Below are 18262 nucleotides of genomic sequence, written 5' to 3'. Positions count from 1 at the left end.
GCTAATGATTTTATGTGGGTTTATTTTGTATCCTGAAATTTTGCTAAACTTGCTGATTATTTCTACTAGCTTTTTGGTTTATTCTCTACGATTCTTCAAGTAAACCATCATATCATCCGCAAAGAGTGATAGCTTGGTCTCCTCATTGCCAATTTTAATACCTTCAATTTCTTTTTCTTCTCTAATTGCTACTGCTGGTGTTTCTAGTACAATGTTAAATAATAGAGGTGATAATGGGCATCTTTGCTTTACTCCTGATTTTATTGGGAAGACTTTTGGTTTATACCCATTGCAGATGATGTTTGCTGATGGTTTTAGATATATACTGTTTATTGTTTTTAGGAAAGGCTCTTCTATTCCTATCCTTTCTAGTGTTTTCAATAGGAATGGGTGTTGTATTTTATCAAAGGCTTCTTCTGCATCTATTGAGATAATCATGTCATTTTTCTTGGTTTGCTTGTTAATATGGTCAATTATGTGGATGGTTTTCCTAATATTGAACTGTCCTTACATTCCTGGTATGAATCCTACCTGGTCATAGTAAATAACCATTGTGATGACTTGCTGGAGTCTTTTTGCTAGTATCCTATATAAAATTTTTGCATCTATATTCATTAAGGAGATTGGTCTATAGTTTTCTTTCTCTGTTTTTGACCTGCCTGGCTTTGAAATTAGTACCATGTCTGTGTTGTAAAATGAATTTGATAGAACTCCTTCTTGGCTTATTCTGTCAAATAGGTTGTGTAATATTGGGATTAGTTGTTCTTTGAATTTTTGATAGAATTCATTTGTGAATCTATCTGGACCTGGGGATTTTTTCTTAGGGAGTTCTTTCATGGCTTGTTCAATTTCTTTTTCTGATATGGGGTTGTTTAGGTAATTTATTTCTTTCTCTTTTAGTCTAGGCAATTTATATTTTTGTAAGTATTCATTCATATCACCTAGATTGATATATTTGTTGCCATATAATTGGGCATAGTAGTTTTTAATGATTGCCTTAATTTCCTCTTCATTAGAGGTGAGGTTTCCTTTTTCAATCTTGGAAATTGTCAATTTGCTTTTTTCTTTCTTTTTTTAAATTAGACTGACTAGTACTTTGTCTATTTTATTTCTTTTTTCAAAGTACCAGCTTCTAGTCTTATTTATTAAATCAATAGTTCTTTGACTTTTAATTTTATTAATTTCTCCTTTGAGTTTTAGGATCTCTAATTTAGTATTCATCTGAAAATTTTCAATTTGTTCGCTTTCTAGTTTTTAATTTGCATGCCCAATTCATTGACCTCTGCCCTTCTTAATTTGTTAATATATGAACTCAAGGTTATAAATTTCCCCCTGAGTACTGCTCTAGCTACATTCCATAGGTTTTGAAAGGATGTCTCATCATTGTCATTTTCTTCAATGAAGTCATTAATTGTTTCTATGATTTGTTCTTTGACTAGCTGGTTTTGGAGAATCGTATTGTTTAATTTCCAATTAATTTTTGATTTACCTCTCCATGTTCCCTTACTAATTATTTTCATTGCATTGTGATCTGAGAAAGTTGCATTTATTATTTCTGCTCTTTTTCACTTGTTTGCAATGTTTTTATGCCCTAGTATATGGTCAATCTTTGTGAATGTACCATGTGCTGCAAAAAAGAAGGTATATTCCTTTTTGTCCCTATTTATTTTTCTCCATATGTCTACTAACTATTTTTTCTAAGATTTCATTCACTTCTCTTACCTCTTTCTTATTTATTTTTTTTGTTTGTTTTACCTAGTTTGGATAGAGGAAGGTTGAGGTCTCCCACTAGTGTAGTTTTTCTATCTATTTCATCCTTGCGCTCCTCTAGTTTCTCCTTTAGAAATTTGGATGCTATGTCATTTGGTGCATACATGTTGAGTACAGATATTTCCTCATTGTCTATACTGCCTTTTATTAGAATGTAATTACCTTCCCTATCTCTTTTAACTAGATTTATTTTTACTTTGGCTTTGTTGGATATCATCATTGTGACTCCTGCCTTCCTTTTATCAGTTGATGCCCAATAGATTTGGCTCCATCCTCTTATTTTCACCCAATGTGTATCTACCTTCCTCATATGTGTTTCTTGTAGACAGCATATGGTAGGGTTTTAGATTCTAATCCACTGTTATTTGCTTGCATTTTATGAGTGATTTCATTCCATTCATATTCAGAGTTATGTTTACTAGCTGTGTATTTCCCAGCATTTTGATTTCTACTCCTGTTCCTGCCTTTTCTTATTTCACTATTTCCTTCTACACCAATGCTTGTTTTTAATCAGTCCACCTAGTTCCCACCCTTATTTTACTTTCCTTTCTATCCCCCTTCCTTCTTATCCCCCCCTTATTTTTCCCTGTAGTCTTTCTAAAATTACCCCCTCTCCCCCTCCCTTCTACTGCTTCTCTCCCCACCAGTCCATTTGTTACCCTTCTACTCCCGTATAGGGCGCAAATCTATTTTCTGCCCCAATGAATTGAATTGTTCTTCCCTCTTTGGGTCAATTTCAAAGCTCGTAAGAATTGATTATTTCCTATCTCCAACCTCTTTACCCTTCCAGTATATTGATGTTCTCCCCCCTCCCACCACAAGCTTCTTTGTGACATATAAATTTACCCCCATTTGTTTCTTTTCCCATTTCTTTTGATATTATCCTATATTTTTAGCTCTAGTTATGTATATATATATATGCATACACATGCATATGTATTTATGCATGCATATATCTATATACCTATTTATGTCTTGTCCTTTCATCCTATACAGCTTTTTCACTGTTCCCTCTAAGTATACTTCTTTTTGCTGCCCAGGTAATAACAACAGTTTTTAAGAGTTACCAATGACCTCTTTTCTTATAGGGATACATATCATTTTAACTTATTGAGTCTTTTTAAAAAAAAATTGTGTGTGTGTGTGTTGTTTTGTTTTGTTTTTGCTTTTACCCCCTTTTTTAATTACCTTTTGATGATTCTCTTGAGTTCTGTGCTTGGACATTAAATTTTCTGTTCAGCTCTGGTCTTTTCTTTATGGATTCTTGGAATTCTTCTATTTTGTTGAATTACCATACTTACCTCTGTAAGAATATAGTCAGTTTTGCTGGGTAGTTGATTCTTGGTTGTAGACCTAGTTCCCTTGCTTTCCTGAATATCATATTCCATGCCTTTTGATCCTTCAGTGTGGATGCCACCAGATCCTGCATTATCCTCACTGTTTCCATGGTATCTGAATGACTTCTACTTGGCAGCTTGTAATATCTTTTTTTAGTCTGATAGTTCTTGAATTTGGCTATAACCTTCCTGGGTGTTGTCAGTTGGGGATTAAGTACAGGAGGTGATCTGTGGATTCTTTCAATCCCCACTTTTCCCTCTTGTTCTAGGATATCAGGGCAGTTTTCTTGAATAATTTTCTATAGTATGATGTCCAGGATTTTTCTTTTGTTATGGTCTTCTGGTAGACCAATGATTCTTAAATTGTCTCTCCTTGAACTATTTTTTTAATCCTCTGTTTTGTGAATGAGATGCTTCATATTTTCCTCAATTTTTTCATTCTTTTGGTTTTGTTTTATAGTGTCCTGCTGCCTTGTGAGGTCACTTGATTCCGGTTGTTGTATTCTGGTTCTTAAAGATTGGGTTTCATCCCTGGCTTTTTGGTCATCCTTTTCCTTCTGGTCTGATTTTCTTTGGAGGTCATCTTTTGTCCTCTTTACCTCATCTTTTATCTCCTTTTTCTCATCTTTCATCTTCTTCACCTCATCTTTCATCTCCTTTGCCTCATTTTCCAGCTGGTTAATTTTGGCTTTCAAGACACTATTTTCTGTTTCCAGATGACATCTTGCTGTTAATGTTGTCTTCAACCTCTCTTAATTGTGTTTTAAAATGCATTTTGAGTTCTTCCATATCCTGTATCCAATTCGCTGGGATTTCTGTTTTTTTGCTTTGCTGATCTTTCCCCCCTCTGTTTGTTTCACTCTTCACTCATTACCTTTACAGAAGCTGTCTATTGTAATTTCTTTCTTCTTTTTCTGTTGTTTGCTTGTTTTAACTCCTTCTTTTCTCCCTGTATTTGTGTGTGCTCTTGCTCCTCTCATTGGGGGTGGGGCTTTCTGTCAGTCTCCCCTCTTGGAGCTTTCTCAGATCTCTCAGTACAGTCTCTGGAGGAGGAATGTTGTCTTCCCTGTCCTCTAGAAGCTTTTGATCAGATTAAGTTCAGCTAGGTTGGGCTGTATGTGCTCTGAGGCCAAAAACTCCTGGAATGCTGGAGCCAAATGGAAGGTCTCAGCTGCCCAGGCTCTCTCCAGTTCTCTCCAGCTGCTTCCCTGCCACCTGCATTCTACACTCTGAGCCTGACTGCAAAGTACACCCTCTAGACCAGTGCCTTTGCCCACCCAGAGGTTCCTGTCCTTGCAGGAGGCCCTGCACTCTAGTGGGAGAGAGGTCCTGGCCTCCCTAATTTCTGAGGACTCCTGATGGGATTAGGTTCAACTGGGTTGGTCTGGATGTGCCCCAAGGCAAAAAACTTCGGTGAGACTGGAGCCAAATGGAAGGACCCAGCCACCAGGTCTGCCAGTTCTTCGATCTCTCTCTGGCTGCTTCCTTGCCACCTGTGTTGGTCGCTCTGAGTCTGGCACAACCCTACTCACAAGGTACACCCTCCAGACTAGCATCTTTGCCTGCTCAGAGGTTCCTGCTGCCATTGGAATCTTAGCACTCTAGGTAGGGGAGGGGCAGGGGCCCTGAGACCTTCCTTCTGCCTTCCCCTTAGACCCAAGTGTTCTCGGATTCCAGCTTTTGGGAGGTATACCTTTTGAATTGAGTCTAAAAGGAGGGTACCCCAGCTCTGTCCTGTTGTTAAGTTTGAATTTCAGTCCCCTAGGAGCATTCAATTTGTGATCGGTAAGGAAGGGTTTTCAGAGGTCTGAACTTTTGCTGCTTCTAAGCCGCCATCTTGACTCCGCCCCCTCACTCATCTTTTAAAGATGTCAAAGATGATGATTTCTGACAAGAAGGAGATAGGAGGTGGGAGGGATAGGAATTTCTTTGATTGGAGACCCTATAAATTGAATATTTTGGACTCAATACTTTGACATTCCTTAGGCACCAAAAGCTGTCTTCTACTTTGGCTTCTGAACTCCATGTTTGAGAACTTCTTTCAATGGTAGGGTCCCCTGTCCTGTGACCCTGTCCCATGCAAACATTCATGCTTTCTTTTTATATAGACTTTGGCGAGTATACATATATACTCCCCGAAGTATAAGAAAAAGGAAGCATGAATGTTAAAACTACTTGGAAGCTTGAGAAAAAGGATTCTAGCCTGGGGCTTGACTATCTGGGAAAGGCCTAGATATAATGGGAGAAATGTCTTTCTTTATTATTTTTTTAATTTTTAATAAAACAAAATCATTAGATATATGAGGGAGGAAAGAGAGCTATTGTCCAAACATCTTTTGAAAATAGTTTATTAAAAAAATTATGCAACAACCACTAGTGATAAAGGCTAGGTGGAGTGGGCAGGGAGGAGGCAACATACTTTACACCTATGTTAACTTTATTGTTCAGTATTATGCATGTTTTATCATAAACTTTACCTTTCATGGATAATTCCATTTATTATAATGCTATAGTATTTAATATGTCTGCATCTTAGTATGTTTTGTGACTCTTATAAATTCATAATTTTGCATCATGCCTTTGTTTTATATATTCAAAAATTTGACAGAGTGGGTAGGTAAGGGCAAATTTGCATTACAGAATGATCCATTTTGTATAGTCAGAACTATTTGTACAAGAGGCCTTCCTTTTTGTCATTGACCTCCTTGCACTGATCTAACAGTGGAATCAAAGGGCATGAACATTTTAACTCTTCACAATTCCAAATTGATTTCTAGAATAGTTGGACCAATTCACAGTTCCATCAGAAAATTAGTGAATTCACCTTTCCACATCCTTTCCAACTTTAACTAATACATGTTATCTTTGCCAATTTGCCAGGTATAAAGCTTCCTTTAAAAAAAAAAAGATGATTAATACATTTTATTTTGACAAAAACAGACACGTTCTAACATACAAACAATGTCCTCACTGCATAAAGTAAATTTTCTAGAAAACACTTAATTGTTAACAGAAAGAAATGATGTATTCTTCAATTGTAAAAACATGGTACTAATATTGAATATCATGACTAACTAGAACTTTGTTGCTTTTCCATACCAGCTTCATTACTACAGTTGACTCGCCCATGACCATTGCAATTTTTGCACATATGTTTCATTAATAGCTATTTTCTCAAATAATGTTTCTAACATAAAGACATTTTCTTGCTGTCAATAACTTTTTTTGTAAAATAGTCCTAGTATTAAAATATTTGGGCCAAAAGGGATCAACAATTTAATAACTCTCCTTGCAAAGTTATGAATTATTTTCCTGAATATTTGAAGCAATTTACAACTTACAGTCTCTGCAAAAGAGAATTTTCCAATCTATTAGAATCTTTGCTGACTTGGGAAAATACAGGTATAAAGGAGTTTTTCAAAGTTGTATTGATTTACATCTCTATTAATTATTTTGAACAGTTTTTAGATATTTATTAATATCTTGCATTTCTTATGAAAAATTGTTCACTCCCTTTGATTCTTTATTAGTAATTGGCTCTTAATCTTTTGTGTCAATTTCCTAAAGATTTTAGGTGTCAAACAATTTTCAGAGTTATTTGATTCAAAGGTTTTCCCCAATCAGTATCTTTTCTGCTGATTCTAACTACATTGATTCTGTTTTTACCAGTGCATTTTAATATTATATAATGAGTATCATCTATTTTCTATTCTATGCAATGTCTGGTTATATTTTCTCCCCTTATATTTATGAGATAACTTTCCAAGTATTCTCTTCTAAAATTTTTAAGATGTGATTTTTTAAAACATTCAAATGGTTTACCTTTTGGGGATTTTTTTTGGTATAAGTTACAAGATACTAAACTGAACTTATTTTTCAGCAGACTGCTTTTCAATTTTTCATGCAATTCTTATTGAGTAAGAAATAAATACTTGCAATAGAATAAAGAGTTATAATAATTTCCACTAGGAATTCCTCTTGACAACTTTGAGATAATCATGATATTCTTCACTTTACATTTAGCAAAATTGAAATATACAATAGTCAGGGGTGGTATAGTTGATAGACTTTAAAGAAAGACAAGTTCAAATCTGACTTCAGACATTTACTATATGTGTGATTCTTAGCAAATTATTTAATAGCTATCTGCCTCAGTGTACTCAGATGTAAAATGGGGATGATAATAGCATCTACTTTAAAGGGTTGTCATGAGGATCAAATGAGATAAAATGTGTAAAGCACTTTGAAAACCTTAAAGTATTATATAAATGCTAACTATATTGTGGTTATCCAAATATCTATCAAGAGATCTAATACTTAATGACTAGTTTTTAGTACTTACATAATTGTTTCTTCTTTTCAGACTTACAAGCTTGCGATTACAGATTTAAATATAGCTATATCCCTGAACAAGAACTGTTTTCTAGCATTTTATAACAGAGCAATATGCTTCAGCAAAATAAAGGAATTTGACTCGGTAAGACAACAAACATCTTTTTTTTAACTAAATAGAACACTAATGAGCTCTTTCTTACTGAACTACTATACTATTCAAGTTCAGTTGACATTAAATAGAGCTCCTACAAGAAGTTAAAAGGAAAGTCAATGCCATGATCTTTATACTCTCATTTAAAAGCATAAATAAATTATAATTCAGCTTGCAGTCAATTCTAGTTTCATTAGGAGCTTTTATTGACTTCATGAGACTTGAATATTTAAGCCAACAAACTTATCCTGCCATTACTTCAAGAATTAAATCAAACCACTGGCTCAAAAGGATTTTAAAGAGATATTTTTTGAGACAGAGACTGAGTAAGGTAAGCACCATGGTATAAAAGCAAGGGGCAGACGTTCTGAAGCCTGGAGCTAGAATCCTGCCTAGAACTCTGCAAACCTATTTGTATTCCAAGTGCCCTTCTCATCATATTAGATGAATGGAATGGACCAATATAGTGCAAACACTTATATTAAAACTCATTTATCTGAAGTTTTTTCCCTTACTCCAATTTTGTAGTTTGAGCTTCCTATAATACAATATAATGGACTAGAAAGAATGTAGATTTTAAAATCAGAAGACCTGTGTTTAAGACAGAGGCCTATGGATACAATCTTGGACCCATCACTTCCACTCTCTGAGCCTCAGATTAGTGAGGCAGTGTTGTATAGAACTGTTAAGGTAATAAATAGCTGTTATAGGTCAATATTATTGGTGGAGGTCAATGGAAGTTGCAGAGAACTGTTTGGTAAACCAGCATCCTTATTTATTTGGAAGAGAGGTAGGGATAAGAATAGGATGTAGGAAATAGGAATTTATTCTTATATATATATATATATATATATATATATATATATATATGTAGGAATCTCAACTCTATATCTTAAAATCAAAATCCTATACTAAAATCTCTAAAGAACCCTACTTCTAACTGCCTTTCTTGGCAGGATCTTCTTGCCCAGCAAAGCAGGCCTATCTGGGCTACTCTGCCTAACTTATATTAAATTCTCTAACTATCTTAGCTAATTGATGAACTTTAATTTATAAGTCTTTAACTTCTACAACCCAGTATCTGGAAACAAACTGGCAGAAGTAACTGTCAGATCTCTTGACAAAGATTCACTGACACCACCCTGATCTCTCTGAAGCTTACCTTTTTAACTGAATTTTTCTCCCTCTTATAGTTTATCTCTTAAAGTAACAAACAGTGAGAGTTATCTTCTCTGCCTCTTAAAGAGACAGAAGGAGATTTTTACAAAACTCCCAACCTGTCAGATACTGTCTCCTACAGAGACATTGGGAGATTAAGAAATCCCTATTAACAGAACCCTGGACTTGGAGTCAGAAAGACTGACTGCATTTCATATCCTACATTTGATATTCAATAATCAGCTGGGTTGGTGCAGTGCATAGACCAACAGACATGAAGTCAGGAAGACTCAGGTCCAAATTCTGCCTTGAGCACTCCCTAGTTGTGTGACTTTAGACAAGTCACTTAACCCCTCTGGGCCTCAGTTTCCTCATTTATAAAATGGAACTTTTTATAAAAATATATTCTTATATATTTTTATTAAAATCTTATATATTTTTATAAAAATCATAGCACCCATTTTCCAGAATACTTGTGAAATAATATTTGCAAAACATGTTGCAAACCTTAAAGTGCTATATAAATGATAGCTGCTATTCTTATTATTAATTTTTATTATTATGAATGTAACCAGAAGTTTTCCCCATAAAATGGGATCAAAATCACCTGGAGTACCTTTCTCATAAGGTTGTTGTGACATTGGAGGGATATAGTATATATAAAGCAATTTGAAAAATTGAAAGTAGCATCAAAATATAAATTATTATTATTAGTTTCATCTATAACATGAAGGCAGTTAGAATAGATCTCTAAGACCTCTTCCAACTCTAAGGTTATGATGACTTTTTCTCTATCTATTTCTCCATCTCTCTCTGCTGATATCCAGGTATCCAAGTGAATGAGTGGCTTTTCATTTCTCTAGCTTGTCCTCATCCAGATCTCCTTCCTTGATAAACTTTGATGTGTGGTAGATAGAGCATCGATCCTAGAGTCAGGAAGTCTTGAATTCAAATCATGACTCAGACATTTACCAGCTGTGTGACCCTGGGCAAGTCACTTAATCCTATTTGCCTCAGTTTTCTTCATCTGTAAAATGAGCTGAAGATGGAAATGGCAAACCACTCCATTACCTTTGCCAAGAAGTCACAAAGAGTCAGACTCTACTGGAAGGACTTAGCAACAACAACAAAAACTTAAATTTCCACCCCACCCCACCTTTGCAAAACTAGACCTTTCATTATCAGAAGTTCTTGACCAAGACATAGTTTTAATTTCTGGACCCCCTCCACAAAAGCTATTGTTGCCCTTTTCCTCTCTTGTCCTCACTTCTCCACAATTCTATCTCTTCCTTGTCTCCCTTTCTTCCACCTCCTTTATTGTCTTTTTCCATGACCTTTCCTTACCCCTTTCTGTATTAAACATATTTATTTAAGAAGATAACCTTCTAAATGTCTTTCATCAGTTCTTATGTATATAGCCCTCTCCTGTTGTAAAATGAAGCAACGTATGAAAGATTTTAGATATTTACAAGGAGTGTTCATTGAAAGAGTTTGGAAAAGCACTAAAAATATTACTCTGATTTTCATTGTCAATTCATGGTAGATTCCACTTATTAATAAATATGATTGACCTAATGAAGAGCCAGAAGTCATTGAACAGCAAAGTCTGATTAGAATATTTGATGTTTGTAACTGCCTAGTAGATTGTTTTGTTTTTTTAAGACAATTTTGCTTCTCTGGGCTGACTAGAAATTACAGACAATAGCACTGAGAAGAGAACCTCATAGAACCCTGAACTTTTACTTAAGAATGTTTGGGTTTGCATTCCATTTCTGCCACTTTCTATCTGTGGAACCATGGGCAAGTCTCCAAATCTCAATCCTGCCATGTAAAAAGGAGGAAATAATAGCAACCTACCTCACTGGATAAATTGTTAAACGTAGCTGCAATAATGAGCAAGAATTCAGGCTGGGTTCTCTATAGATGTAGAGATGAAGGAGAGGGTAAAGCGACCACACTTTCAGAGAGGTGATCTGACTGTCCCTCTTTCAAACACTCATTTTCATATTTAGCAGCTATTTTGATCTGGAAATTATTGTATAGATATAACAGATTCTCTTTGTCAGAACCTTCAAAGGCAAAATAAATGTGATTATTATAATTACTAGTGATATGATATTTAATATAATTGCCTTCATTGTGTGAGCAAATGACCTTAAGTGAAAAATGTTTCAAATGAGATTTACTTCAAATGCTAGACTTTCAGAACTAAGAACTTTAAAGACCACCTATTTCAACTTAATGTGCTTATAGTACAGATGTAGGTTGCTTCTTTGCTCCTACCACCACCCCCAGAATTAATATAGCCAGGATTAATACTTTTTTAATAATTTTAGTTACAAAAATTGGATTGGTTAACATTTCCTTGTGAAACTCTGCCTCTCTATTCTCAGCCTATGTCTATCTCATATTATACTGTCCAAAATGCATATGGAATTTTCAGACAAATAAAGAAGTGAAAACCACACTAAGAGGAACAGCTAGGTGTCTCGGTAGATGGAGAGCCAGGCCTAGAAATGAGAGGTCCTGGGTTCAAATCTGACCTGGGACACTTCCTTACCTGTGTGACCCTGGATAAGTTCCTTAACCTCCATGGTCTAGCCCTTAGTACTCTTCTGCCTTGGAACCAATAGTTAGAAGTGACTCTAAGGCAGAAGGTAAGGGTTTAAACACACACAAACACACAAAGGAAATCTGGGTCCAACTCCTAATCCATAATATAAGGATTAGGCCAGCATACTCCAAAGTGTATACCTTTGAGGTTTACAAGGCTAAAACTATTTTTATAATAATACTAAAATATTTAATATATTCAAAAATTAAATTATTGATAATATATGTTAATAATATAGTTCACATAAAAACTTGGGGAGTAAGGGAAGCTTCAATAATTTTCCAAAGTATAAAAGCATCCTGAAGCAAAAAACCTGAAAACTGCTAGATTAGATGATTTCAAATACCTTTTCCAACCCTAATATTCCTATGAAAAGTTCCAAATTTAAGAGTTGAAGCTAACCATGCTTCTAAGTCTGCTATTTCAATTTTTAATATCTACTTTGGTTGTTGTTCAATCATGTCCAGCTCTTCATGATTCCACTTGGAGTTTTCTTGACAAAGATTACAATGATTTACCATTTCCTTCTCCAGCTCATTTTACACATGAGGAAAATGATGCAAACAGAGTTAAGTGACACAGCTAGTATCTGTATCTAGGCCAGATTTGAACTCAGGAAGATGAGTTTTCCTATCTGGCACTTTATCCATTGCATCACTTGGCTATCCTTTTCAGTATCTACCATTTGATTTTAATTAACTTCAAGTGATTATTTCATTGGCATTCTATAACTGCAATGATTTTTTCTGGATGCTTTTTGCACCTACCTTTTAAAGATTATAATATCTAGTTCTCTTATCTCCACTGCTATATTATTTTTGTGTTTTAGTATAATAAATACACTTAAAACTAGATTATCCTCTTTGCAAAGATCCATGGGGAAAACACAGCTTCATCTTTAAATGAAAATATGGCTATAGTAGTATAAAATGTAGGTTAAAAAAGAAAACAAAGAATTCTTCAAAGCCTCAGATTTGACTCAGAATCATAGTACTTAAGAGTTAGAAAAGGCCTCAGTGGTCACTTATCTATTCCAACCTCTGCCCCAAAGGAATTTCCAACATATCCAACAAGTGGTTATCCTGGCACTACTGAATACCTCCAAGGAATAGAAATCCATAGCCTCTTGAGACAGGTTATTGAACAGTTAAACAGCTCTAATTATTAGGAAGCTTTTTTTCTGACATCAAACCTAAATTGGACTTATTGCAGCTTTTACACGTTGCCAGCATTTTATTCACTCTTGTCTAAACCAACTCTGGTTAGTGTCTGAAACAACTATTAACATTTCATAATTAAGATCCTATTTTTAAATTTTTTCGTGAAAGATTTTGATTATGAGCTTAACTAATGCCATTCTTTTTAGAACAACTATCATTAAAATTTTTTAATAATAAAATTTTATTTTAAAAATAAAATTAAACTAGAGAAAACTGTGGAAGTAGAAAAGCAGAAGAAAAACGTATGATTTATCACATATTTATATGGTTATAGGATTGGGAGTTTTGGTTTTAAAAGATTATTATAAAAATAAACAATATATAAATACGTTTTGAGTGATAACACATGTATAACCCAGTGGACTTGATTGTTAGATCCAAGATGGGGGGAAGGAAGAGAGGAGGCAGAGAACATGAATCATGTAACCATGGAAAAATAATTTTAAAAAATAATAATTAGATTATATTTTTAAAATAAAAATAAATAGACCATCTGTCATTATTTAAATAATTTACTTACATTAATTATCTTACTCATTTACGTAAATAAATAAGGCTGGCTTCAGTTGTCAGACTCATAGAGAGGAGCAGAAGATTAGGGTTGGAAGGGACTTTCGAGATCATCTAGTCTAACCTGACTCATTTTATAGATGAAGAATCTGAAGCAGAGAGTGTACAACTTGTAAGAGGAAGAGCCAAGGTTGAAACTCAGGTTTTCTGACTCACCCAGTGCTCTGGCGTGACTGTTCTCAATACAGAAAATGTTTGAAGACAACAGACTAAACAAACCCCAGGGAGTGAACAGATTTGGGGTTGACAAAATAGGGCTCAAAATCCATTTTCTCAATGTTATAAGGGAGTGCTATAATGTTCAAAATGATTGTTGCTCTCAGAGAGCTTATCATCTAGTTGGGCAAATACACAAAAAGGTATTTAGGTATGACAAAAATCATCACAAAATGGTGATTCAGTATATTGAGAGCCAGGGCTAGAGACAGGAGTCCTAGGTTCAAATCTGGTCTCAGATAGTTCCTACCTGTATGGCCCTGGGCAAGTCACTTTACCCACATTACCTAGCCCTTAACCACTCTTCTGCCTTGGAACCAGTACATACATAGTATTGATTCTAAGATGAAGTTTTTTGTTTTTTTAAGTAATTGATATATGATAAATGTTACACAAGTCAAGTCTTCGAGAGAATTAATTTTCTAAGGAAATCCAAAAAAGGAAATAAGCTGAAATGGTTGGTAATCTGACAGTGCTTCACAGAAGAGTTGGGATATGAGGTAGGTCTTGAAGGATATTTTGCTTTAGTACAAAGATTGGGGGTAAAGTATTTCAAAGAGTCATGGGGCAATAGGAACAATGAATAGGGAATGCAAAGATGTGGCAGTGGCAAAGTGAGTTACAGGAAGTTAAGGAGACCACTTTGTTTCAAGAAGAGAATTCATGAAGGAGATAATTAGAAATGAACTTGGGGCCTATAAGGGGCATTGCATACCAGGTTATTTTTCCCATTACCCCTTCAAACAGTCTTTTAGTTCCTACATACACTAAAGTTTTTTTTAATTGGGTCCTGAAAGAAGATCTAAAGAGACAGCATAGTTTGAAGCTATAGAAGTATTTAGTTCACAAATACTTGTAATTCAGTTATCTCATTTCTTATGGATAAGTAGCAATAATTGAAAATAAACTGCCCAAATCTCAATTAAAATAAACAAATGATTACTTTGAACAATAAATTCTAAACACAGGGAATGAGATTAACTTCAATATTAGCTCAAGTTTGGACAATATAGCTAATGGAATGCAACTGAATTTAAGGGTTTTTTTTTTTTAATTCAATCATGACTTAAAGGAATTCTTTAAATTTATAGGCTTTAAAGGACTATGGAATTGTTCTTCTTCTTGACGTGGGAGACGATATAAGGGCAAAAACTTTAATCAACCGTGGCTTGATCTACACAGAACTAAAAATGACTGCCAATGCATTAGCGGTAAATGATTCTTACAAATTTGTCTTTTTTGATACTGAATATTTACTTCTGAAGACCGATGCATAATTTAGTCTTATCATAAAGTAGCAATATTAAAAAGGATGTGGGAATTAAATTATATTATATAAATATATAATGTGTTGGATATTTTAATAACTATAATAAAAATTAAAATATATGCATTTAAGAAAAATGTCCACTGAATTTTCAAAATTGTTTTGTTTATACCTTTTACTTAATTTAAAGATATCTTTTCTTTCAGAAGTAATTAAAATATATTGGGGAGAAATATCAAGGTACAAATTAAAGTGATCATTAGCTCATTTTCAAGGTTTCAATTTCTCACTACATTTGAAATAAAGAGCTTTTGTCACCTTACATATTTGCTAAAATACCTATTTCCAAATGAAGTATATTTTATGGTAGGCTGGTGTTTCCCAAATAATTGACTTCTTTTAGATTATAAACCTAATGACAAGGATTAATTCTTTATTGTTTTATATGTAATAATATGTTCTAGGTATTTAATGCTCCAATATATCAACAGATTGGTAATTGAGCATCCTTTCAATGACAGAGATCTCAACCCATCCTTGTCTCCCTGCCTTATATGACTCTCTTCTTTGTCCTCCCATAAATTTACTAAAGGAAATCCAATTCATCTACTGAGAACCTGCTTATAATACTCAACATTTGATAGATATCAATGAAACATTCAGACTATCTATTTTTCTTTTTCTTTTCATAAGATACTAATATAACATTCTTTAAATCTCTTCTCCTACATCAGGGGTCTTCAAACAATGGCCCCCAGGCCACATGCAGCCCCCAAGGCCATTTATCAGGCCCCCATAGCACTTCCGGAAGGGCACCTCATTCATTGGTGGTCAGTGAGAAGAGCACCCTATGTGGCCACAAAGCACGGCGTCACTCACATACAGTACTACTTCCAGTGACACAATCCTTTGCGTGGTGCCTTATTCTGAGAGTAACTGAATGAGAACGAGGCACGGCACAAAGGATTATGTGGCTGCACAATGGAAGACATCAGTATGGTGAGCAGTGATCTGGGGGAGGGGATTCCGCACTGTGTATACTGCTGCCCGGTATAGTGGTGGCAGTGATGGGCCTGTGCAAGGTGTGACAGACCCAGCACAGCCAGCCCTGCAGCCTCTGCAGATAGTGGCATACAGATTTGTTCATAGTTTTTTTATAGTCCAACGCTCCAGCGGTCTGAGGGACAGTGAACTGGCCCACTGTGTAAAAAGTTGGGGGACCCCTACCCTACATAGTTCATTTGTAATAGAAAGAAATATGATTTTAAATAAAGATACTTTGTTTAATGTGCATGAAATATATACTCCAAAACTATCCTTTCACCAAAGCAGCATCTAAACTATACAGTATATTCAGTTCCTTGGCAAATAACAAAGCATTTTTATATGATTTATTCCACTGCTTTTAGTTGTCTCATATTCACACTAAGAATGCTAGCTAGGAAAACAAACTCATTTGTTTTTGTTTGTTTGTGGTTTTAAAACCCTTAGCTTCCATCTTATAATAACTACTGTATATTGGTTCAAAGGCAGAAGAGTGGTAAGGGGTTAAGTGACTTGCCCAGGGTCACACAGCTAGGAAGTGTCTGAGGTCAAATTTGAACTCAGGACCTCCCATCTCTGAGCCTGGCTCTCAATCCACTAAGTCACCCAGCTGGCTCCTAAACAAACTCATTTGTAGCACACTACAGAGGAAGATGGTCGGAAAAATGGAGCATTTTCACCTCTTAAAAAGTGAAAAACAGTGGAAACAAAAATAATGGTATAGAAAGTTGCAAGGAAGACCCAAACAGATGAGCTAAATCATCACAAAACATCCAGAGATTTTAAAATGGCAGAACAACAAAAAAGTACAAAATGGAACGAATTCTTCAGTGTTTCTGTGATAGTAACAGAGAATGAAAAGATAAGAATGACACACAGGAAGAAGGAATTTCAGAAGGTTGTTTGGACCAGCTAGGCCATATTGATACTGAAGAAATCTGTGCTGGATATGATTGGAAACTTGGAATCACTGAGTGATAGTTTTACAAGATATCTCAGAAAAAGGAAGATACCAAAAAAGTGGAAAAGTTGAAAATAGTTTTTTACAGAAAAAATAGTAATGGAGAGAAAACAGCAACTATGGACATGTCATTCTCATTTTTATAAAACCTTTTTTTAAAATGGTCTACATGTGTTACCCTGATGAAAATACAAGTATGCATTTGTGAACAATATTCTAGATGTCCAGATCATGTGTCTGGGTAGTAAACTAAACATTTTCTCTCAGAAATCTCTAAAAAGAAGTATGCACCAGAAGTAGAGCAATTACACAAAAATCAACAGAATAAAGAAAGAAAACAAAATCCTGACAAAGTAAAAACCTCATAATTTTTTTAAACCCGTACCTTCTGTCTTAGAATCAATGCTAGGTATTAGTTCTAAGGCAGAGGAGCAGTAAAGGCTAGGTAATTAGGGTTAAGTGACTTGACCAGGGTCACATAGCTAGGAAGTTTCAGAGACCAGATTTGAACCCAGGAACCCATCTCTACCCCCTTAAAACCTCATAAAATTAACACCTAAGAACACTAACCTGTAAAGCATTTCTTTTGTACCTCTCTTCCACCTGTCTCCTCTGGCAGAAATGCAAAATTTAGAGTTCTCAAAACAGAGTTGGTTTTTTAAAAAACTCAAATAGATTAGGAAAAAATATATCCATGGTAGAAAGCTTCTCTAAAGATAAAAAAGAGGACACAGAATATGTGGAATGCAAAAATTCTAAGGGAAATTCTGGCAGAAGAGAAATAGAAGGAAATGTTAAAAGAAAATATTATCTTTTAGCTAAAGTTATTGATCTTGAAGACAGGATGCTAAAAGTCAATTTAAGATTCAAAGGTCTCCCAGGAGAACATGAAAATTTTTTTTTAAATTAAACATCACAATGCTGAAAATAATACAAGAAATTGATATGAATATAGAAAACAAAGGACAATGAAATAATCCTATAGAATAAAAAAAGGAGAAAAACAGCTTCAGTTTTCAAAATACATAGTATTCAAATCAAGCAATTCCCTTGAAAAACAATAAATTCAACAAGCAGATAAGAGGGCTTTAAAGATAGTTTGAATGTTATACAATATTCTGTACCCACTAAAAAAAGGGGGGGCAGCTGGGTAGGTCAGTGGATTGAGAGCCAGGCCCAGAGACAAGAGGTCCTGGGTTCAAATTTGACCTCAGACACTTCCTAACTATGACCCTGGGTAAGTGTCTTGATCCCCACCACCCCCCATTGCCTAGTTCTTACGACTTTTCTGCTTTAGAACCAATACACTGTATTGATTCTAAGATGGAAGGTAAAGGTTTTTAAAAAATAAAATAAAATAAAATAAAATAAAATAATAAAAACAAAAAAAGAATGAAATATTCTGAAACACAAAGGTGCTTAACATACAATCCAAATGACATAATCTGAAAACCAAAGTTTAATAATCAATTTTAAAAGATAGATGCTCAAAAAAAGACATTGGATGAATTTTTGAAGAAAAAAGCAAGAAAATGGAAAATATTATATAAGCAAAAATGCCAAGCAATTGAAATACAAGCAACATAAATAAACATAATTAACAAGGACAGAATAAGAAA

At 34.6% G+C, this 18262-nt stretch overlaps 1 protein-coding gene across 2 annotated transcripts in view; it reads left to right on the top strand.

The window, feature by feature from the left end:
- Window positions 1-18262, top strand: part of TTC6 (tetratricopeptide repeat domain 6) — a 307310-nt gene that overhangs the window by 256918 nt on the left and 32130 nt on the right. For both annotated transcript variants that reach the window (XM_016428372.2, XM_056811000.1), the window contains 2 exons: window positions 7471-7584; window positions 14463-14582. In XM_016428372.2, the coding sequence (XP_016283858.2) occupies window positions 7471-7584; window positions 14463-14582 (234 nt within the window). The remainder of the gene's footprint in view (window positions 1-7470; window positions 7585-14462; window positions 14583-18262) is intronic.

The sequence above is a fragment of the Monodelphis domestica genome, chromosome 1, assembly GCF_027887165.1.
Source record: "Monodelphis domestica isolate mMonDom1 chromosome 1, mMonDom1.pri, whole genome shotgun sequence".
Classification (NCBI taxonomy): Eukaryota; Metazoa; Chordata; class Mammalia; order Didelphimorphia; family Didelphidae; genus Monodelphis; species Monodelphis domestica.
This window is presented reverse-complemented; position numbering and strand designations above follow the sequence as displayed.